General features: G+C 41.7%; 1 protein-coding gene across 5 annotated transcripts in view; it reads left to right on the top strand.

Annotated features, from left to right (window-relative positions):
* Positions 1-854: 854 nt before the first annotated feature.
* Positions 855-20,092, top strand: part of lats2 (large tumor suppressor kinase 2) — an 88,364-nt gene continuing 69,126 nt past the window's right edge. For 3 of the 5 annotated variants that reach the window (XM_078222109.1, XM_078222107.1, XM_078222111.1), the window contains exons 1-2: positions 855-1,019; positions 8,360-8,888. In XM_078222109.1, the coding sequence (XP_078078235.1) occupies positions 8,550-8,888 (339 nt within the window). In that variant the 5' untranslated portion in view covers positions 855-1,019; positions 8,360-8,549. The remainder of the gene's footprint in view (positions 1,020-8,359; positions 8,889-20,092) is intronic. The other 2 variants (XM_078222110.1, XM_078222108.1) reach the window with 2 other exon arrangements.

Raw genomic sequence — 20,092 nt, 5'->3', positions numbered from 1 at the left:
ATTGGCCCCGCCCATCTCCCTCGGCCCCCTCCCCCCTGGCCCCACATTTATTCTCTCCCGGCTCCGCCCTGGCCCCGCCCCCTGCTGGAATGCCAGCGCAGCGACGCGAGGGAGGGAGCGAGCCATCGATTGGGGGGGGGGGGGGGGGAGGGAAAGCGCGCGGCCACGTGACCCGAATGGAATGAAAACAATGTGGCGCGCGGCTGTCCATCAGCAGCCTCGGAAACCCCGCCCACATTCTGAGGCGTGGAGGAGGGAGGGGGGGGAAGGAGTGAGGAGAAAATAGAGTCTGATCAAGAGGCTGATGGTGGGTGTAATTAAAACCCCTCAACACAATACTGGAAAGGAAATCAAATAACTTCAGAGCAGGAGCGGCACAAACCAACTCAATTAAACTGCCAAGTAAGGAAAAAAAACTTACAAAGACTCATCACACCTTTCAATGGTTAAACTGCATTGCTTTATTTAAAGTAGCTGTAGATTATGCATAAAGTTTATTGTCCTAGATTTTTTTTTTGCAATAATTCTATTGAAAACTGGGAATGATGTGGCGTGAGGAGCCATTGTGTGTATCTTCTTCCTGGAATATTACTGTGATGTGCCTGTTAACAATTGATGCAAGTTATTGAGCAGGAAAAGTTTATTTATTAGTGTCACAAGCAGGCTTACATTGCAATGAAGTTACTGTGATGGGCATTAATGCCCATCATGATTCTGATGACTGACTGCTGGGTGAATGGGGGGAACCATTTGTTTTAAACCAGGTTATTTGGGACGCTGGGCAGATTGCGAGATATTTTCTCCCGGTTGTGGAATGTAGTTTGTGGGCTGGAGCTGCCTTCCATTGGCTCGGACCCGCATAACTCAGAGAGAGAGAGAGAGAGGGAGGGAGAGACTGCCATCGTTCACTCCATTAATCCGGGGGCAGATTTCTGGGCAGAAGTTTGTGTGTGTGTTGTGTGTTTTTAAGGTACAGTTAACGAGAGAGAGAGAGAGGGGGAATTTCCTCGATGGCAGCGGTAACGTATTTATTTAAACCCATCTCGCGCTGTCAACTGATTTTCTTTTTTTAAAAAAAAAACGTTTCTCTCTCCACTAACCTGAAGTAAAGTTAATCTCAATTCCTTGGCGACGTGATGAATTTTTCAGGAAGGTTCCTTTGGTGGAGGGGGGGGGGGCCCTCTGATCAGTTTTGGAGGATGGATCGATCCGATTTGAGGGGAGAGGGAGTTCGATCTGATTTCCCTTCCAAACAAAAAATCACACGGTAACCGTCTCCGAAAACTTGTTTTTTAAAATATTATTATTTCTCCTTTCCCCCCTCCCCACACACACACTTCGGTGAGGGGAGGAAGAGGGGGCGGCCGAAAGACTCGACGGTTGACAGCTTTGCGGGTAAATGTCTGCTGATTCAGGCCCCGCAAAGCAGCAGCCAGCGCTGCTGGAAGCTGCATGCTTTCGGCAGTCTGTCATCGGTAATTCTGGCGGCTGGGTTGGCTCTGCACTCGTACTGTACAAAACTTTAATGGGGTTTTAAATTGCCCTGCTGGCTCTCTCTCTTTTTTAAAAAAAACAAAAAATAAACCAATATCAGGCCGTGTAACATTTCCCCGTTGAAATCTTTTAAAATCCCAGCTCCCCAAACTTTTTTTTTTGGTTGTGTTCTTCTTAAGAAACTTGGGTGGATTTGAGTCAAATATTGTTGGAAAAGCTTGCTTTGAAAATGATCGATTCTTTTCCAACCCCTCTTTTTTTTAACTTTAGTACCTCATGCTGCTTAAATGCCGCAACTAACACCCGCGTAGATGTCAGTGCTGTGTTTGATAAAGGACCGTCAAAACGTTGAATGTTAACATTGTATATATAATTGCTGCTTTTCGTCGCACCAAACACTTTGTGATCCAAAATTAGATATATTTCTGCGAGCCGATGTTTTAGTTGACATTTTATAAAACAGCTTGACCTTTCCCCATACACCCAAGATAAAGCAGAATTTAACTGAATGCCATTTTGATTGGTGTGTCTTCCTGTTGTCTTGAAAAATCACAAAGAAAAATTGTTGATAGCGATCACTTTGTACCTAGGAAAACTCGCATACTATATTAACTGCGTACATTTCAACTGCAGGGTAACCCCACTCCCCCTGTTTCTATTTTTCCCTCTGAATATTGGTGGACATTTCTCAGACATTTACAACGCAAAACAACTTACATAAACAACTTCGTTTACACGTTAAATTCATTACAATTGTTTGATGGGCAATCTTCGTATAATCGCTTTATAACATTTCACATTTTAAAAAGTCATTTTGCGGGATGTGGATGTCGCTGGAAAGGCCACTATTTATTGCCCATCCCTAATTGTCCATAAGGTGAGTTGCATTCTTGAACTGTTGCAGCTCCTATGGCATAGGTACACCCACAATGCTGTTAGGAAAGGAATTCAGGATTTTGGCCCAGCAACAGTGAAGAAGTGACAATATATTTACAAGTCACCATGGTGAGTGACTTGGATGGAAACTTCCAGGTGGTGGTGTTCCCATTTGCCTGCTGTCCTTGCCCTCCTAGATGATAGTAATTGGTAGTAGAAGGTGTTGTTGTTTTTGTAGATGGTACACACTACTGCCACTGTTGTTGATGGTGGAGGGAGTGAAAGTTTGTGAAAGGTGTGTCAATCAAGCAGTCTATTTTGTCCTCAAAGGTGTTGAGCTTCTTGAGTGCTGTTGGAGCCTGCACTTATCCAGGCAAGTGGGGAGTATTTCATCACACTCCTTACTTATGCGTGGACAGGCTTTGAGTTGGGCGGGGTGGGGGGCAAGGGGTGAGTTACCACAGGATTCTGAGCCTCTGACCTGCTCTTGTAGCCACAGTATTTATGTGGCCAGTCCAGTTCAGTTTCTGGTCAATGGTATCCCCCAGGAAATTGTATATGCTGTATATGGTTAGTTAATAGTCATTTTAAATTTTTTTTAAGGTAGTGGTTTAATTTAGTGTTGTTGAGCACATCACAGGGAACTTAAGCTATACATACAGTAGGTTAAGACTATGGTGGTTTATAACGTCTTTGTACATTGCTCTGACAGAAAGCAATGATTACACAATACATACACGAAAGTTTTGATCGTCATTCTATGTATTAAATGTGATACATCGCATTAGTATAATAGTGTTGTTTATTCAGTTAAGATGTTAGCTGATATGGTTTCCATTATTTACATCTAACATGATAAAAAATAGTTTGATTTGGTTTTAAAATGATTGAGTTACTTGATTTGATAATCTAATTAATAACTACAATCCATGTAGATTTAATTAGTTATTTCTATTCAGTAACTAGATTCCTATGGAATACAGGTTTTCAAACCTGGGTCTGCAAATCCTGGAGTCCACAAGTTCATCAAATTTCTGGTGGGCTAACTACTGTCATATAAAACTTCTGAGAAGCTACTGTCATATAAAGCTTCTGGAAAGTTTTGTGCATTTTTCTTTTTGTTGACTTATTAGCAAGTCTATGTCTGTAGCTGTATTTCAGTTTTGCTTTGCACCATTCTTGCAGTATTTTCTTATGGGTAGCCAATACTCTTCTAACAATTAAGACAGGGCATCAGTATTTCCTGCTCATTGCTTGGTGATTCAATGCAACATTTTTGTGTTTGCCCATCCTATCATATAGTGATTGTTACAACACTACATACATAGTGTATGGAGAGCTCTAGTAAGAAAGTTATGGGGAAAAATGGAGGAAAATGTAACACAGTTATTCATCAATGCCTTATTATGTATGTTTGTATTTGCTTAAATTGCACTTATCTTTCAGGAGAAAGATTATTTAGTGTAGTATGTATGCAATTAGAAATCAGTTTAAGGCAATTTTGTCAACACATTTGAATTTTGATAGAGACAATTAAAAGTGACTATAAATATGACACTTATTAAATATTTGAATTATTCCCAAAATTGCATGTTTTAAAAATAATTTGTAGCTTTCTGATTTATTTGTGATTAGAGCATGTTTATATTAAGAGATATTGTAGCTCCATGAAAAACATTGTTAAACACTATAATCAAGTTCTACATCAAAATGTATATCAGCGTCTGAAAATAATTAGCAGGCAGATGGCAGTTGTTACCTTGTGAAATGTAAATACTTTTGATTATTTCATAAGTACAACAAATTGTTTTGTTTTCTTGTTCAAGTCTTTGCAAGTTATCACCCCCTTGATTGACACTACTATACTAAATAGTTCCATTCAGGGTTAAAGGCAAAAGAAATGAAAGGAATATTGCTATAACTTGCCTAAGCTTGTAATAAAATGTACAGCTTACATTTTTTCTACACAGTCCCTATCGTGAAATGAAAATACCAAAATATAAATACTGTTCCATTTTTAATAATCAAATATTAACCAAATAAGCTGGCAATTATTTTAAATTTTGTATTTAGCTACACAGCTACTGACCAGAAAAATGAAAAACTGACTGTTTTGTGTACTTGAGTGGAGCATTCTATTGAATGGTCCTCATCATTTTTTTTACCTTCACATAAGATAATTGACAACTATTGACTAAAACATTAAGCTATAATCCTTTTTTTCTCCCCCAGTATGATATTTGGCTGGATGTGGTATTTATTGATTTTTTTTGTGTGGAATCTTTCTGTAATTATAATTTGTAAGGTTCCTTTTGATAAGCTGTTAGTTCACACTGCAATCCAGAGGGCAAAAGTTCAAAATCTTGCACTTCCTGATAGTAAAATCTGGCACTTTTGATTATGGTGAGTTTTACTCTTTTGTGGCGTGGCCACTTTAGAGGAAGGAAATAACTGAAATTGTCCACTCTTGCTTGGAACAAGTATTTCTCATCCCTATTTGCCATTCACATAACTGCGTATCAGGCAGTTGTTGAATAGTAGGAAAGCTAGACTACCTTCCGCTTCTTTCCCTTGCAAATAATGATATGTTCTTCAGGACTCGGGCCTTAATTCCAAAAAGAGAATTTTCGTTACCCCAAAGAAAATATTGCTGTAGTTACAAAAAGAGTTATTTTATTAATATACAGTAACTAAAATAACATGTTAGTAAATCAACAAAAGTAGAAATAAACACAGGTTATCAAACTAGTGCTCAGTACATGCATAACCCCAGTCAGATCATAGAAATCATAGAAACCCTACAGTGCAGAAGGAGGCCATTCGGCCCATCGAGTCTGCACCGACCACAATCCCACCCAGGCCCGACCCCCACATATTTACCCGCTAATCCCTCTAACCTACACATCCCAGGACTCTAAGGGGCAATTTTTAACCTGGCCAATCAACCTAACCCGCACATCTTTGGACTGTGGGAGGAAACCGGAGCACCTGGAGAAAACCCACGCAGACACGAGGAGAATGTGCAAACTCCACACAGACAGTGACCCGAGCCGGGAATCGAACCTGGGACCCTGGAGCTGTGAAGCAGCAGTGCTAACCACTGTGCTACCGTGCCGCCCTAGATAGAAACCTGATGACTTTCCAGAGACCGTATGATCATTGGGATGACAATAAAATGTTGGGAATGGAACGTACAGATATACTTCACTCTGCATGTCAAACCAATCTAACTTAGTGTTTTTGAAATCTAGGAATCTAGATGCAGAGTATAAGTGCTTGCAGTGTGGTCTCTGACTCTATGTTGGCTTATTAAGTCAAATGATTAAGTATGGGAAAATATATATTTATTTCTTCATTTAAATTTTTATTTTAAAAATATTATTCATGGGGAGTTATTGTACTTCTTCACTCTACCTTTCGCTGCTTACAGTGGGCAGGAAGTTGACTAGTGGCCCGTTGACGAATTCAAGGATGTATTAAGTACTATCCTAGCTGAAGTACCTCATTTGTCCTTAACCTGTAGGCAGATATGAGAAATTTCACAAATGATAGGAGACAGTGCAAGACAGAGGTGGACAGCAGACTGTAGGACTAGCATCTTAATTGAGCCTTTCACAGTGTTTGAAAGTGCTTTACAGCCTTTAGGAGAGTATAATGTAGGAAGTGTCAGACAAGATATAAGTTCATAATGGGGCTTGATTCAAAGTGCTGTTAATAGACTAAGCTAACCCTTAAACAAAACAAATTGGCTATGATGTCAGAAAAGGCTAGAGTTCATCCACAAAAGATGCAAGTGCATAACCGCTTTTGAATAGCATTTCGTTTCCTCAGATATGGGGCAATATAGGGGCTTGGCTAGGAAGAAGAAAACACCAGATGGAATTTTTGCTTTCTGATCGATATCCAGTGTCTGGTGCTGCAAATTATACCTGTATAGTCACTTGGTGAAAATAGGGTAAAGCTTGACGGTGAAAATAGGGTAAAGTTTGACTGTGAAATCCTCAATTGTTACATGGCTTACTTTGGTGCCTTGGCCCATATGTAAAGAATGTCCATGAGGGAGCTATCCAGCTCTGCTAACAAATGTGCAGTGTCCCAACAAGAGTCAGCATTTTTAAGAGAGGAGGAAAGTAGGGGGGGGGGGTGGTAAACTGTGCTGTTCTTAAATATTCAAATGGTCTAAAAAAATACTAAAGAATACAAGATGTTCTCGGCAGCTTTCAAAACATGCACATTTTTCACTGTGAAGAATTGGGAATGTTCTGAAATAGATTTATACAAATATGACAAAATATACAACATTTCAAAATATTCCTGGAATATCAGAATTTTCTACTTTGTGTTTTACTGTATACTTGTAAGTAAGCAACACAATGGGAGGAAATAAAGTGATCATGACTATTCAGTCAGCAATTTCACATTTAATTTTTCTGTTATCACAAAAGAACATCCTGTGTAACTGTGAAACTCTCTCTCATCATCCTTCTTGACCTGCCTGCAGCCATTGTCATGGTTAACGACACCATCCTCCTCCAATGTCTCTCCACCATCATCTAGTTGGGTGGGACTGCACATGCCTGGTTCTATTTTTATCTATCCAATTGTATCCAGAATACTTGCAATTGCTTCTTTTCCCATTCCTGCATTGTTACTTCTGGAGTTCCCTAAGGATCTATTCTTGGCCTTCTATATCTCATCTATGTGTTGTCCCTTTGGCAAAATCATCCAGAAGGACAGTGTTAGTTTGCACATGTATGCTGCTGACACTCAGTTTTATTTCACCACTGCCTCTCTCAGCTCCACCACTGTTGGTAAGTTACCAGACTGCTTATCTGACATCCAGTACTGGAGGAGCAGAAACATCCTCCAATTAAATATTGGGAAGACTGAAACCATTGTCTTCGGTCAGCAATCCATTCTCTAGCTACCTAACTGTTGTGAGACTAAACACCACCATTCACAACCTTGGTGTCTTATTTGATTCCAAGTTGAGCTCATAGTCACATATCTGCGCCATTGCTAAGGCCACCTATTTCCACCTCTGTGTCATCACCTGACTTTGCCCCTTCCTCACTCATTGGCTGCTGAAATCCCCATTCATGCCTTTGTTACACTCTAGACTTGACTATTCCAACATACTGCCGTGGGGCGGCACGATGGCACAGTGGTTAGCACTGCTGCCTCACAGCACCAGGAACCCAGTTTCGATTCCCGGCTTGGGTCACTGTCTGTGTGGAGTTTGCACATTTTCCTTGTGTCTGCGTGGGTTTCCTCCAGGTGCTCCGGTTTCCTCCCACAGTCCAAAGATGTGCAGGTTACGTGAATTGGCCATGCTAAATTCTTCCTCAGTGTACCCGAATAGGCGCCGGAGTGTGGTGACTAGGGGATTTTCACAGTAACTTCATTACAGTGTGAATGTAAGCCTATTTGTGACTAACAAATAAACTTTATTTTTAACTCCAGGCTGGTCTCCCACATTCTACCCTTCGTAAAGTGGAGGTCATCCAAAACTCTGTTGCTGTGTCCTTATCTGCACCAAATTCCTATATTGACTCCCAATCAAGCAATGACTTGATTTTGAAATTCTCATCATTTCATATCTCACCGCTCACCGCTCCTTATGATCTCACCGCTCCTTATCTCCATAATCTTTTCTAACCCCACAACCCTCCAAGATATCTGCACTCTAATTCTAGAGTCTTCAGCATCCTTGATTTTGATCATGCCTTCAGCAACCAAGACCCTAAGCTCTGGAATTCCCTCCCTAAAACTCTTTCTACCTCTCTATCTTCCATAAGATGCACATTAAAGCCTATCTCTTTGACCAAGCTTTTGATTATCTGTCTTAATATCGCCTCATGTGGCTCAGTCTAATTTTCATTTATAACTCTCCTTTGAAGTGCCTTTGGAGATTTTATTATATTAAAGGTGCTGTGTAAATGCAAGTTGTTGTTGTCACAATCTTATTGTGAGCTCTTCTACATTTCAGGTAAGGATGCCTGTCAATGAAGTCAAAGTACACTTTATGTTGAAAAAAATTTAAGGACCACAAGTAGGCATCGGTAAAAGGAAGAAAACTACAATAATTACAGCAAACTAAACGTTAACTTTCTGAAAATCTTTGCAGCACCAGAAACCCAAAGACAGCTTATTTATGATAAACAAAAGTTGGTTTTGTGATGAGGCCAAAGACATTTCCAGCCACTTCGTATGCTGGAAACAGCCGTCAGAGACTGCAGGAAATTCGGGAGGGGTTGAAACAACCTCATAAACCTTCAGGTCAGGCTTTAAATGTTGGCTCCAACAATGAAACCCAGCTGGACCCGAAACCCACAGTTGGAAAGGATGCTACCAGACAGCAGCAGATGCGACCAGTCCCAAAATTTGGGCCTTATCAGAAAGCTCTCCGAGAAATCAGAAACTCCCTGATGCCCTTTGCAAATGAGTCGGGTTCATCTATCAGTGTTGAAGTAAACAGACAGATGCTTCAAGAATTGGTGAATGCTGGATGTGATCAGGTACGTCATACAGATATTATAATTATGCTATATGCCAATTTTATAAGTTTATGCTTCTATCTTGAAGATTTTAATTTCTGCTGAAATACTGACCCCAAAAAATCCTCGGGGACAACTGCATATTCATGGTTAATGTTAATGAGTGCAGTGGGAAAAAAGAAAGACTCAGAAAAGCTGGATCCCAGCCCAAAATATGAATTTCTATTGGAGCCTGTGGGTGGAACTCTGTCAGCATCAAATATGGCCCATGATGTCTGAGGGGGAATGGCTAAGAGGTAATTAATTCTGACACCAGGAATTTTCTTAGATGTCCTGCTTTGTGCTATATAACCCGGATAACCCAGCATACAGGTCAACTGAGTGGTCAAAGTAGCTGAGGTATGCAGACTTGATCTTGGCCTGAAAGATCTCAGAAATTGTTCCTTCATGCAAGGAAAGCTGATTATTTTTGTGGCTGCATTTTCAGGAATTGGGGGGAAGACGGTTGTTCTCTGCTCCCCCCAGACCCACCGCAACCACACCATGCGGTGATTTGAAGCTGCTTTTCCAACCTCCTTTGGTGGATAACTTAAGCAGTTAACAGTATAAAGGGCACTTGTCACTACCATGTAAATGAGGTGACTCTGGATACTTAGGACTGAAGATCACTGGCGACTGCACTTCTGCCAGAAGACCATGCCTGAGGATTTCATTAACAAACATCCCATTCCCAAAAACTATGGTTGGAACAAAGATTTTTCTCTTCACTGATTTCCCTCCCCCATGATACTAATGGTTGTTCTGTGGGTGCCTGCCAGTTGTCCTCCAATATCTTACCCAAGTAATTAATTTCTAAATAAGTCTGGACAGTGAATGTTGGCAGACTGTTCAGTTGTGGGAGTCATTCAGTCCTCCCTTGAGCTTTACACATTTACAACTATCACTGGATGGCAATCAGGAATGAAAAGTCTACTGATGTTACTTTTTCCCCTTATCTGGGAAGGATGAAGTTAGCTATAGTGCCTGCCAGTATTCTGCTGAGATTAGCTAATTCAGATCAGATTGGGGTGAATCTGGGACTTTCCTGGCCCATATGGTTCAGCGCCACTTTACACAGTACATTTATTGCCTAAACTTCAAGGATTCAAATAAAGAGTTCCAAGAAGGCTGGAATTCTGTTTAAAAGATTCATGGTATTTACTGTGTACATTTGCGAAATAACTCCCAATTGGACAACTTCACAAGCAGGATGTTGTCTGTCATCTCTTGGTATTACTTTGTGGTATGTCCTGAGCATATGTATGATTGCAAAACCTGCATACTTGTGGATCCAGCATCATGCTGGATGTACTCATTTGACATTTTTACTCTTAGTTGCTGCTCGCTAAGGGAAATTTTATACATCACTATTGCAGAATTCCAAATGCATTAACATTGACTGTATAATTTTCTTAACTTGTGGTCCTGGAATCCTGTCTCTCTATTATCTGATTTATCGAAAGTTATTTTAGGTTTCTTCTGTAATTGGATAATGTTTAAAAATTGAACGTGTTTGTTGAACCTTGATTCTGTCACAGTTTTATTGGTGTCTTATTTTCTATTCCTAATTGATATAATTTGCATGCTCTATTTTGCATGCTTTCCTAAACATGTTTTTGATGTTTATTCAACTTGGGTTAAAAATGTAAAAAGCCTTTAAAGGTAGATAATTTAAAAATATTTTTAATTAATTGAAATGTGAAGAGAAAGATGATTAATATTAGCAAAATATATACAGTACTTTGCAAAAATATTTTTCTTTGTGCTACTGGATACAATTTTAAATTTTATTTTTGAGTCCAATGTAAAACATTGGTGTTTAAGGAACTTTTATGTACATTATTTTAGTGTACTCACTTTTGCTCTGCTAGGTATAAAATGGATCTATACCGTTTGCATAGAAGGTGCAAAGGACTTCGGACAAAGCTGCTCAAGCTTTAAATTATAAAATACAAAAGAATATCTATCACATGATCATAAGTTATACTTGTCTCATTGTAAGAATATCTAAAAGCTGTGTTTTGGACTGAAGAGAGGGAAATGGAGGAGAGAGTTCATCCTCATTTTTTTATTCTTTCATGGACTGTGAGTGCAGAAGTGCAGTCGCCAGTGATTTTCAGTCCTAAGTATCCAGAGTCACCTCATTTACATGGTAGTGTCCACAGCAACACTGTTACTGCAGGGGCAAGGTCAGTTTTTATTGCCCATCCCTAATTGCCCTTGGAAAGATGTTGGTGAGTGTCTTCTTGAACCGCTGCATTTCGTGAGGTATAGGTACACCAACAGTGCTGTTAGGGAGAAAGTTCCAGGTTTTTCACCAAGTGACAATCATAAAATGCTAATATATTTCCAAGTCAAGAAGGTGTGTGACTTGAATGGAAACTAGCAGAAGGTGGTGTTCCCATGTACCAGCTCTGCATTAGGCTTAAGGTTATTTTAGGTGGCAGAGGTGAAGGTTTTGGAAGGTGCTGTTGAAGGAAACTTGGCAAGTTACTGCTGTGCATCTTGTAGATGGTACACATTGCTGCCACTGTGCATCAGTGGTGGTGGGATAAATGTTTAAGGCGGTGGATGGAGTACCAATTAAGCGGCTGCTTTGTCCTGGATAGTGTCAACCTTCTTGAGTATTGCTGGAACTGCACTCATCCAGGCAAATGAAGTATACTCCATTATACTCCTGACTTGTGCCTTTAAATGGTGGACAGGCTTTGGGGAGTCAGGAGGAAGTTACTTCCAACCTCTTGACCTGATCTTGCAGGAGATGGTAATTTCCTGGCACTTGTGTGGCATGAGTGTTACTTGCTACTTATCATTCTAAACCTGAGCATTATCCAACTACTCTTAGTGGCATTGAGTTCCACGTTCTAACCATTCTCTGAGTAAAGAAGTTCTTTCTAATTTCTTGTTGGATTTCTTGGTGACACTCTACAAGCTATTTTCTGCCCAGCCTCAATTCTTAGGCTGGTAAGAGGATTGAACTTGTGTGGGGGAAGACTGAAATCAAGCACCCTTCTGAAGTTGCCCCACCCTCCCCCACTTAAGGTCTGATGGCCTCTGGGCCTCCCTCCAGTCCCTTACCCCGCTCCCACTTGCCTCGGCCTTTGCTGCCCTCCCACCCTGCCCTGGGTCCCCTTAAATTTACTTGGGCCTCTTGTGTCCGGACATAGGCTCCAAAGTCCTTCTGCATTTCTTCTTCTGTCCACAGCAGCACTGTTACTGCAGGGGCTAGAGCGCTACCAGCCAATCAGATTGGCCAGCAATTCTCTAAGGCAGGTCTTCCTCCCGAGTGAGGGACAGAAGTCCTGTCTGCAGCTACTTAATGCTCATTCCAGCGTGAAATGGCTGCTGTGCACTTGGAATCAGTGGGGATGTGTTCACATTCTATTCATTATTTTGTTTCAAATATTAATTTCCAAGACCAAAATGTTTTGTTCCTTGAATGATTACTGTAATCTCAAAGCACACAATAATCTCCTCACTATAGGGGCGATTCTCCTAAAAGAATTCTAAGTGTCAAATTCGTGTAAAAACTGGAGTAAATCCTGTTGATTTTTTCAGCAGGACTTTCAAAATAAATCTCCCACACTCACGTGAAAAATCTGTGGGCCTATTCCCGCTGGAGAGGCCGGCAGCATAGTGTTAAGCAGCCTACTGCTCATGCGCCCATCTGTCAGCGCCAAGATCGGCACACATGCAGTAGCCCTGCACTGCTGGCCTCCTGAACACTGGCCAGCCCCGTGACCCCGCATTGCTGGTCCCCGGACGTGTCCGGGCCAACCTCGGAAACCGCGCCCCCCCCCCCCCCCCCCCCAATCCTGGTAGGCCGGCCCTCAGTAGGCTGACCCCCACCCCGATGCCCACCCCCGATCGCTGGCCTCCCTCTGTCACTGATCCCTCTGCAGAGTGGCAGTGGGACCCCTACTCCCATCGATCACCCCAAGAGGCCCCACCCCCATTAGGCCTCACCCCTTAGCATTGCCTGATGCCCAGTTGGCAGCACCAAGGTGCCCCCTGAACATTGCCGCTTTGCCCCTTGGGCAGTGCCTGGAGGCCAGGCTGGCACTCCCAGCCTGGCAATGCCCAGGGAGCATCCCCCTTGCCCCCCAACCTCCTGGGGGTCCTTGATTGCCCCCTCCCCTTAACTTCAGCGGGGTTGGGCTGCCAGCTCCCCGCAAGTGGGGAGCTATTGTAAACCCCGCTGGAGTGAAACACTCCTGGCGGCATGCGAGAGGCTAGCGGGCCTGGAGACTTCAATCCCAGGCCCACTATTCAAATGTAAAGTATATTAAAATTAGAATTTACATACATTATGCAGCTCCGCTCCATTTCTGGCGCGGAGCTGACGGCGTTGGAAAACCTGCGCCCGGAGACTCGTGGAGGCCGTGGAGCCCAGCGGGAAGCCCACTAAATGGCCTCTGCTTGAATCTCCCGCAGCGCAGCAGGCTGGGAGAATCGCTCCCCCCTCATACTTTCTGCGACAGTTTCTACTGCAAACCCAACAAATTCCATCCTACGTAACTAAGGCAAGTAGCCTAACACATGAGCTTAATCTTAGCTAAATTAAGTAACATTAATTTCACTATTATAGTGCTTAGCAACACACCATCCAATCCGTCTTTCAGATGAGATGTAATAGCATTGCCCCATCTGCCCACTCAGGTGAACATAAACAATCCCATTGCACTAGTCAAGGAAGAACAGGGAAGTTCTCCTTCATCCCTAAACCAGCAGTACAAGAAATAGCTGATCTGGTCATTAGCTCTTTGCTGTTCGTGCGATCTTGCTGTGTATAAATTGGCTGCCACATTTCTTCCATTACAAGAGAAATTATATGCACGAAAATCCCATTTTGTGATGATGCTATAAAGGGAAAAAGGTTGTATGCACCACATTTCAAGTACAAAGCAGAAGTATCATAAGATGCCAAGAAATGTTGAGAAAATATCACTTTCTAAGATGGTGCAGCTGTAGATCTGTACTTCCAGATTTAGTATTAAAAATACAAATATAAACTTGAACTCTTGCGAAGGGATTCCAACAGCATTACAGCTGCTTGAAAGTTGTTAGTAATAACCAAAATCAAAGTAGCTCATTTTTTGTGGCATCTGGGCGATTTTTCAGTGATTTGTAATAATCCCAGATGTGCATATATAGAAATGAATTAGGAATTAGTTCAAATTAGAAAACTTATCAATACTTCAATTATACTGTGACCACCTTGTAACAACAAATAAAATTCCATTTTTGTAAATGTAAGTGATTTTGTTGTGGTTGACATAATTTGCTTACCCTTTCCTTTCATTAGAAATATATCATCAAACATATAAAAGAAGTCATAAGAAAAATTAAGATGCATTGATATAGCAGTAGATTTTCATTTTTATTGTGTGGGTGTTAAGCATTGCCTGCGTGGAGCACTGGAAGACAAAAATGAGAGATGGGCTTGCATGTCAGTAACAAAATAACCCAGATTTTTCTTCCATTTAAATGAATGGAACAAACATCTAGCAAATTATGTTAGTGATGAGCAAACCCTCTTCATCAGATTTTTCTTGTGGCACTCTTGTCTAGGTGATGATTAACACTCAGGTGATAAAGACAGAACTCTACCCCATAGTGCCTCAGGATATTCCCATAGCACTCACAACTATGTAACTATTTTTGAAGTGTAGTCACCCTTGCTATGTAGGCACACGTTCAGCTGATTTATACACAGCAATATCTCACAAACAGAAAATAAAATGGATGCTTAGTTGATCTGAATTTTTTTGCTTGGGGGCGAGAATGTTGATTAGGACACCAAGAAAGTCCCCTGCAATTCTTGAAATAAGGCCATGAAATTTTTATAATCTTATGAATAGATGGATACGGCTTCCGTTTAATGACTCACCAGAAAGGCAGCATCTCATAATACAGCATTCTATCAATATTCCTCAGAAGTGTGAATCTAGGTTATATACTCAGGTCCTGGCGAGATATTTAAGTCACAATCAAAGGGAAGGGCATTATACTCTGTTCAGCAAAGCTGACATTCATTTGTACAAGTTAATGGTAGAAAAATTACATTCAAAATGAACTATGAAATCCATATAAGGGGCTAATGTGTGCAAAAGATTTTGCTAACTTTATCAGCTGGGAAAATGTAATGTTCATTCTGTTTCCTTTCAAATTTTTTACTGAATTTAACTTTTTGTTCCATTCTTGGCACATTTTTCTCTTTCGTCCTTACCTTTTGCCTTTACTTGAAGTTATTAACTCTTTGCTGAGTAAAGTTCCATGATTATCAATCTCCCTCTGTCACTTTACGCATGTGGGAATTAATTATGTTTGACTCTTGACAATGTGCAATGCTAGGCTATTTTTGCAAGGAAAGTATCACAGTTGAACCTAATTATATTTTCACCAAACTTTTACACATGCATACACCTCCTGCAGAGATCACTGATTAATGATCAGAAACTAAAAGCCTAGTTAGTTGTTCCTCCCTAAGCACGCAGCAGAGAACTTGCACCCTGGCTGAAATTAGCTAAATCAGCATGGAGATTGTACCTGAAACATTGCCAGATCTTTTCACTGCATAAACTTTCTAAGTCATTGGGATGTCAGGTTAACTTTTTAAAATGAAAACGGAACAGCTTCAAGAAAATTTGTAAAAGTTAATCTGAAAATAAAGAAGCCCTATCTTTGCAATGTTCAAAGGTGTCAATGTTGCACATTGAAGAACATAATGTTCTAAACGATAGTCTTCCTAATATTGTTAGTGTACTGCATCCTTTGCATTTTTCAAGATTTACACAATAGATTGCAGTTAACTTTTAATGGCAGGCATTTTTTAAAACTAGCTAACAGAAGATGCTTTATATGCAGTAGTGCAATCCTCGTGTGCCAGTTGTTTTCAAATCATTTCTGAGACATGATTGCATAAGTAAATATTTGCAACCTAGTTTTGAATAAGACCTCAATCATTGTTCATCAGAAATTATGAGACAAAGTGATGATCGAACATGCCTTTGAACTAAACAGGAAAGATTTGCTGGTGTAAACTTTATGAATGTTATGTTACATTTCCTCTTGAGTGGCTGAATTTCACAGATGCATAGCTTACCTCTCTCAACAATTAATTAAAACCATGTAAAGTACTTCAAGCAAAAGGATAAACACTACCTTGAATTAATTAGCAATTCACAGAGCGAATGGATGACATTTTAACAGGAAAGTTATTGTTTAGTACTAGGCTGTTAATTTGGTCTTGGAATTTGGTAACAAAGTTAGCAGGATGGTTGTATTTCTATAATGATTGCATTAGAACTATTTGCTAGAATTGGGAATAGTTCTTTATTGCAACATGTTTTTCATCTCATTTGACATCTACTTGTTTTTAGGAAGGCATAAGTGTTATTTTCAGCACGATATTTTGTCTAATATCAGTTTACTTACAGATATCAGCGACAAAATGTCTCTCACATGTATATCATAGGGGAAGATTTTTCACCCCTATTTTTGATGGGTGGGAAAGCCCAAGGAGGCAGAGAATCCAAAGTGAGTCTCAAAACGGCATTTATGCTGGTGGGATTTCGTGTTGAGATAGTCCGTGCCCCCCTGCCAATGACATAATGGGGTTCCTGCTAAGAAAGGTTACCATACATCTGAATGTCATTAGCGGCCTTCCCACTGTATTACCAGGTCTTGATAAATGGGGACCTGGCGAAAGGTCCGTGCTGGGGACGCACAGGTAAGTGTCCTCATTCAGAACCTGTCCCACCAGCATGACATTGTGGGATCTGTCCTTTAACTTTTTCTTCCTAAAAGTGTTACAAGACAGTGGGTAAACCCGGCAAGGCAGCTAGCGGGCTTCCCTCTATTTTTCCTGGTGAAACAACACTTGGAAAACAAATTGAAAAATTCCACCCATGTCTTTACAAATTTCTGTCATGTTTCTCCTCCATACCTGAAGTCTTTGTATCATGATGGGATGTGGTTCAAAGGGCCATATACCATTGTCTTAGTTTTTTTCTCACCCAAATGACCATTTTTCATTTCACAGTCTTAGCAGTGAATATTGCCGGACCGTTCAATTTGGGGTGTGAGAGCTGGGAGTGAGAAGAGTGCCACAGACTAGCTTAATCCTTTCTCCATTTGGAGGCTGTATTTTCTGTCAACAGTTACTCAATTGTACATAAGGAGCAGAAACCCAGGCTGACTTATTTTTCTCCTTCCCTAACCGAATATACTGATAGCCAATTGTAATGTTATAACCACAACCAACAGTGCCCCATTTGAAATCAGGCATTGCAGTAAATATGTCCACAAAGGTTACAATAATGAAATTAAATCTGACAGTTAAATTGACAAAGTATGTAGTTGCCGCATAGCCCAAAATGATCAAATAATGATTTTTTTGTGCAGTTGGAGAGGCTCTCTATCTTTGTGAAAATGGCAGTGGTGGTCTGGATCCTGAAGTCCTGGCCTGGATCCCAGTCCACAATTATGCAATTGGTGAATGGGATTGGGTTCTAATTTACAGATCTGTTGTTCACTGCTTAGAGTGTGACATGAAAAATGATCATTTGGATGAAGTACTAAAAGTGGTAATGTGCTCTTTGGAATTGGTAAGGTGCACTTTGAGAGAGATAATGTGCCTTTTGGGGAACATAGGTTGGCATGAGTTGGCATATAGGATTATTAAAAGTGGACATGGGTGTATGTAAGAAGTCCATAAGCTCATTGGAACTGTCAAGGGATTTAAATCTGTCTGTTAAATTTTTAAAAAGCAATTTGCTATATTAAAAAAGATCAGTGCTTGCTATCTCACTCTGTCTGATAACATAAACCCGGGGACTATCATTATGGGATTAGTGCTGCATAACTGATTTGATAACCTTTCAGTATCACAGTGGAATGCCTGTCAGTTCAGAGTTGGATAAACAGCTCCAAGTGCTTATAAAGTGGAAGTGGAACGATGAAGACAAATAGTTGTTTTCATACGAGATTAAAGGAATTTAAATGTAGTGATATTTTTTATCAATGAGACTGTTTTAAAATAGTGAATTCACCAAAGGACACTTAAGAATTTCAGTTAATCTCAGTATGGGTACTGGTTGGCCCATGATGGATACTGTGTAAGTTGCCATGCTAGGTGTAGGGTCAAAGGGTGAATAGGGAGCATGAGTTGACACTTTATAGTTGGCTGTAAAGGGTCATGAGGTGAGTGAGGGCATAGGTTGGCATGGAGTGTATAAGGGGCTATGGATAAGTAGATGGAAAGACATAAGTTGGCATGGAGGTATGAGGATTAATAGGTAGTGGGTAGACGGGTATAAGTTGGTATGGAGGGTAGTGGGGAGCATAAGGTAGCATGGGTTGGCATGGATGGGGAGTGTGTCGAGGTGAGGGGCTGTAAGGGGTGAGGGCTGTTCTTTTGTGTTATTGTTTACTTTCTTTGCCTCAGCAGAGTTTCAGTGCACCAAGGCTGACATTGCCCAGCCCATCTCTACACCTGGCAGCCTCTGACTTCCTTCCAGGGTCGCCTGATCAAAAATTTGACCGGCTTTTCCTGTGTCGGGTTTGCGGAGCTGGGAGTGAAAACCCAGCCATGGTCTATGTCTTTGTCTTTGAGAAACTGGTGCAACATCCCTGCAAGGATTCTGATTAATGAATTAACATCCATAGAACATTTTCTCCTTCAAAAATAATCTTATCATTTGATGCATGTTTTTTGAACTTGTATACATTTTCTTTGTGCACCTATTTCAGTTTTCAGCAATGTCTGAAAACTATTTTAGAATTGGGTTATCAGCAGTTTTAAAAGAGATACATACGTGCCTAGCAGGATGGAATTCCTACTATTGTCACAGCAGCAACTGGAGAAATTAAAGGTGTTTCCTGAAGATGAAGGCTGGAATTCTCCCAAAAAAATTCTCTGTTGAATTCACGTGAAAACTGGAGTAATTCATGCTGGTTTTTTCAGTGGGAGTTCAGAGAAGAATCTCCCACACTCTGCACTACAGAGGTCACTAGCGTATATACCATTAAAAATCAGTGGGTGGGGCCTATTCCGTGAGGCCGGCAGCATAGCGCTGAGTGGGCCACTGCGCATGTGCAGATCTGTCAGCGCTGAGACCGGCACGTGCGCAGTAGCTCTGCACTTCTGGCCTCCCGATTGCTGGCCAGCTCAATCGCTGGCCAGCCCCGCGACTCCCGCATCATCGGCCCTTTCACCACCTTTCCCCGGACCATTTCCAGGCCAGCTCCAAACCCCCTCTTCCGGCCTGCCTCAATCTCCAGCCTCTCCCGCCCTGATTCCCCACCCGTGTGGTCCTGACCACCCCGCCCCAGCAGGCTGACCCCCCTGCCCTCCCTCCCAGCCTGCCCCAATCGCTGGTCTCTCCCTCCCCCCCACCGATCCTGTCTGCAGAGTGGCAGCAACCTGCCCCCTTGGCACTGCCCCATGCTTGATGGGCAGTGCCAAGGTGCCCCTAGTATTGGCACTTTGCCCCTTGGGCAATGCCAGGGGGCCCAGGATGGCACTGTCAAGGTGTCAATGTCCAGGGGGCACTCCTCCATTGCCCAACCTTCTGGGGGCCCTAATTGCCCCCCCTTCACTCCAGCAGGGTTGGGCTGCTAGTTCCCTGTTAGTGGGGAGCTACTGTAATCCCCGCTGGAGTAAACCACTCTGGTGATGGGGGAGATGCTAGCAGGCCAGGAGACTTCAGTCCCGGGCCCGCGAATGGAATTTGAATTATATTTAAATAACCATTTAAATGGCCTTGGCGCCTCCCTGCCGAATTCCAGCACAGAACTGACGCCACTGGAAATCCGGTGCTGGGAGATGCTATCGGGGCAGGAACACATACGCGAACCCTATGAATCGGCTGACGCGAGAATCTCCCAGCTCGGTGCGCTAAAAATTAGCACAGTGGGATGGGAGAATCACCCCCGAAATGTGCGATATTTTGTCAAGAATTTCCTCGGAGATTCTCCTGTTTCAGCGTTAGAAGAACTTGCACTTGTAAATGGCGTTGCACCACACTCCGTGTGGAAGGTACTGCTTCTGAACAGGAGTACTTCCGAGGAAACTTGTAAAATCAAAAGATGTTTTTGAGAAAAGATGTGTGTAATGTTGTGCAATCAGTAGTCTGTGAATGCGATCCTATCAGAACCATAAACAAATATCGGACATAGCATTG

Source organism: Mustelus asterias, chromosome 10 (assembly GCF_964213995.1).
Source record: "Mustelus asterias chromosome 10, sMusAst1.hap1.1, whole genome shotgun sequence".
Taxonomy (NCBI): domain Eukaryota; kingdom Metazoa; phylum Chordata; class Chondrichthyes; order Carcharhiniformes; family Triakidae; genus Mustelus; species Mustelus asterias.
Note: the sequence above shows the minus strand (reverse complement) of the source record. Positions and strands in the feature narration are given on the sequence as shown.